General features: G+C 57.6%; 2 protein-coding genes across 2 annotated transcripts; one reads left to right on the forward strand and one right to left on the reverse strand.

Moving 5' to 3' along the window:
• Nucleotides 1–1,496, forward strand: SDRG_16525 (hypothetical protein; the record flags this gene model as incomplete). The annotated part of the gene is made up of 5 exons (XM_008622739.1): nucleotides 1–129; nucleotides 175–311; nucleotides 359–478; nucleotides 537–831; nucleotides 876–1,496. Coding segments are annotated over 5 exons (966 nt in total), but the record flags the coding sequence as incomplete, so codon positions are not given.
• SDRG_16526 (hypothetical protein) lies at nucleotides 1,454–1,948 on the reverse strand. Its single transcript, XM_008622740.1, has one exon. The coding sequence runs from the start codon at nucleotides 1,877–1,879 to the stop codon at nucleotides 1,556–1,558; it is 324 nt and encodes a 107-aa protein (XP_008620962.1). The 5' UTR covers nucleotides 1,880–1,948; the 3' UTR covers nucleotides 1,454–1,555.
• Nucleotides 1,949–3,323: the final 1,375 nt, after the last annotated feature.

The following is a 3,323-nucleotide window of genomic DNA, read 5'->3' on the forward strand; positions in this document are numbered from 1 at the left end:
ACCGTGCCATCGACGTGCAAGTCGCGCGGCAGCTACCTTGACGGCAAGAGCTGCAAGACGTGCCCCAGCACGAAGAACGGCAAGTCGTTTGCGATCTTTTGGGAGTCGCAGACCGACGGCTGCCTCGACGTACACACTCCCTCGCTTCGCTGGCATGCCAACGAGCTCTTGTAGTTTGTCAAGAGCGAAGCAGCGCAGTACGTCACGCATGTCTACTGGGGCTTTGCGACCATCGGCACGGACGGGTCGGTCGACCAGACGTTCCAAGGCAACGACGCGACGCTCAAGGCGTGCATCGCTGCCATGAAAAAGTACGCCGTTATCTACTCTATCCATGGCTTCAATAGTGTGCGACTAGCAAGTGCATCAAGCAATATGCGAGCATTGGCGGCGCCAGCGTCCGTGCGAATTTTCTGACGGTCAACACGCCCGCAGCGTACGCCAAGTTTGCCAGCACCGCCGCGTCCTTGGTGCAAAAGTAGGTGTTTGTTTGTTGTATATGACAATATTGTCCCTTTCTTATTTGTCCTACCTAGGTTTGGGTTTGACGGCGTCGACATTGATGACGAGAGCGGCAACTTGGGCGCCAAAGGCGACTGGAAGACGAACGCCGGCCCGAACGTCATTGGGTACCTCAGCGCGCTGCGCAAGGCGCTCAACGGGCTTCCGCTCGCCAGTGGCGAACCGAAGTACATTGTGACGTGGGACGAGCTCCCGACAGCGTTCGACAAGTCGTGCAGCGATGCCGGCGGCGACTACAGCCGGTGCTTTGAGCCCAAGATCCTCCAGTACGTCGACGAAGTCAACAACATGATGTACAATGCCATGAGTGTACGCAGCTGCGCCTCTTTCGCGTCTCAACCAAGAGGATGTAGGCAACGATGGACGCGTGGCTTGCGGCCGTGCCGACGACGTGGGCGACGTCGATCGGGAAGGACAAGCTTCTCCTTGGCCAGTGCGTCGGAAAGGGCACGGGGTCGGGGATTTGCGGCGACTATGGTGACGCGCCATCCCCCAAGCAGCTTGAAGCCGCGGCGGCCGCCGGCGCAAATTACAAGGGCGCGATGCTCTGGACTGGCTCGTACGACTGGGTCAGCGGCAAAGGCGGCGTCATCATCTCGATGGGCAAGGCCGGCAACTACGGCACGGGCCTCAAGTAGGCGCCGAATTACTCTTTCTCTGTGTTGTCATCATGTAATCCCACGTACTACCGCGAACAACGTGTTTGGTTTTGAACGTTGATGTAGCTGCCTGCGACGTCGGCGCTACTCCAAACGTTGGCTCGTTGCCGCAGCACGGGCCAAATTTCCTTGGCCAAGAGTAATGGTGGAGATGCAGTAGAGCCTGCTGCAGCAACCGGGATGGTGGTGCACCTTACAAGCGAGTCCTGACGGAGGTCTCGGCACGTTGCTACGAAAAAGAACGTGGTGGTCCTAGCGCGGTGGTAGAGCTCTTAATCGCGAGAAAACAATAAAGCGCTCTATTCCGTCCTTTGGCTTAAGAAGCAAACCCCTAGGGAGGATCATGGGGGCACGGATAGAGCGAGCGTATCACGTCACTTGGCGGACTCGGTCTCGCGGCGGTACGTGCGCAGAACGTTCCAGTTGACGCGCTCGACGGACGTGATGCCGGATGGAAAATGCTTGGCAAAGTCGTCGCGCAGTGCCGCCGTGTGCTCGGCAAAGTACCGGTCGAGGTCGAGCTGCGAGTCGGCGAGGTACCGCGTGCGGTAGCTGTGGAGCGTGCTCTGCTCAAACGCAATGGACGAAAAGCAGCCCGTCGCGAGGATCTGCGGCAAGTGGCGCTCCGTCATGTACTCGGCCAAGCGGTCCGCCACCGCGGGCTCGCACGTCACGACGACTTCGTAGACGACCGCCATTGTGTTGGAAAGTGCACCTCGTATCCGGACACTTGAAGTTGCCGTTTTGCGTGCAACCTTTTACCGATACGTTAAACGCAGGAGAGCTGCGTTAAACGCCACGAGGATACATTGCGTTTAACGTGCGGAAGCTCCCCAAGCAGCCCAAGCACCAACCGGATCACAGCGACGACTGTCGTAGCATCGCTACAGATCGCTAAAATGCAGGCCACTTGAGGCTATCTATGGCAATGGGGCATCAACCATTATCCTCTCACGAACCCGTCGGACGAGACGGACCCTGGGCCCATGAAAAGGGCTGATCTGGGCGGTTTTCAAGGGGCATTCCAGAGGAGCAACTGTTGCTGTGCACTGCTGGGTCGATTCTCGTCTGATCTCCAGTGATACCACACAAAATGACGTGCAGCCCAGCGTGTGGCTCTCAGACGCCGGGATTGCAGCGTGACAGACGCCAGTCTCAGGAGGAGGATTCGCAGCCTGCCGAACGGAGTGGTTCGCTGCGAAAGGTTCTGCGAAAGGTGCTGCTCACAGAATGCGACGTCGAATCGAATGCGCCGCCACGTCCGCACGCGTCGACGCGAGTAGCACTGCGTTGTAAATTCATCACGCAGGTTTTTACTCTGTTTTGAATGCCCTTAGGGTACGGATAAAACCGCCTACGGTTCTCACCCGAGCGGTTACCCGTCGCTGGCGCTTTGAGCGTGCGTCAATCGCGGGGGTGGATGAGTCGTCTGCCATGGATTCCACGACGTTGTTGTTGCTCTGAGACGGCGTGAGTTGCAGTTCATGGGACCAGAAACCACTCCGATGAGGCGATAGATGTTGGATTCAACGGCGTTCGCTGATGATTCCGCCACCCGCCTAGCGTCCACCGCAATACGTAGGCTGTTACGGGGCCGAGTTGATGTGACTCGTGGCGATGAGTCTGGCGACGACGGAAGAAGCACACTATGGTCAGCGTTAGGCGACTCGCGCAGTAGTACAGCGACGCGATGCTATGCAAAGCACTGGTCTCGGGGACGGTTGTTGCCCGCAACGGCCATGCTCGTAGCGTCATCTATATGCAACAGAGCGTGTTTATAGCAACTAAATGACAACCAGTCTCTGTTGGCACACTGCACTGAACCGACGGCCTTGTCTGTGCCACCAACGACCCGGCTGTGAGGCTGCTGCGGTATAGGTATGGAAAGCAACTACGTACGTACCTGTGGCACCGCATACTGTCCAAGTGTAGTACGCAGTATCGACTGTCTAGCAAACCGCTTCTGGCCATCCGTTGCTGCTTCAGACATCTCTTGATGCATAACGGCCGATCAGATTCGAAACCGCAAGACGGCCTTTCTACGGGTGCTGGAAAGGCAACCTCGCATAACCTAGGTTGCACGCGCGTCCAACAGGGTGTAATGGCCCGCTGCGCGCGCATGGGATCATTTTCATTCTTGAA

The sequence above is a fragment of the Saprolegnia diclina genome (assembly GCF_000281045.1).
Source record: "Saprolegnia diclina VS20 unplaced genomic scaffold supercont1.134, whole genome shotgun sequence".
Classification (NCBI taxonomy): domain Eukaryota; phylum Oomycota; class Saprolegniomycetes; order Saprolegniales; family Saprolegniaceae; genus Saprolegnia; species Saprolegnia diclina.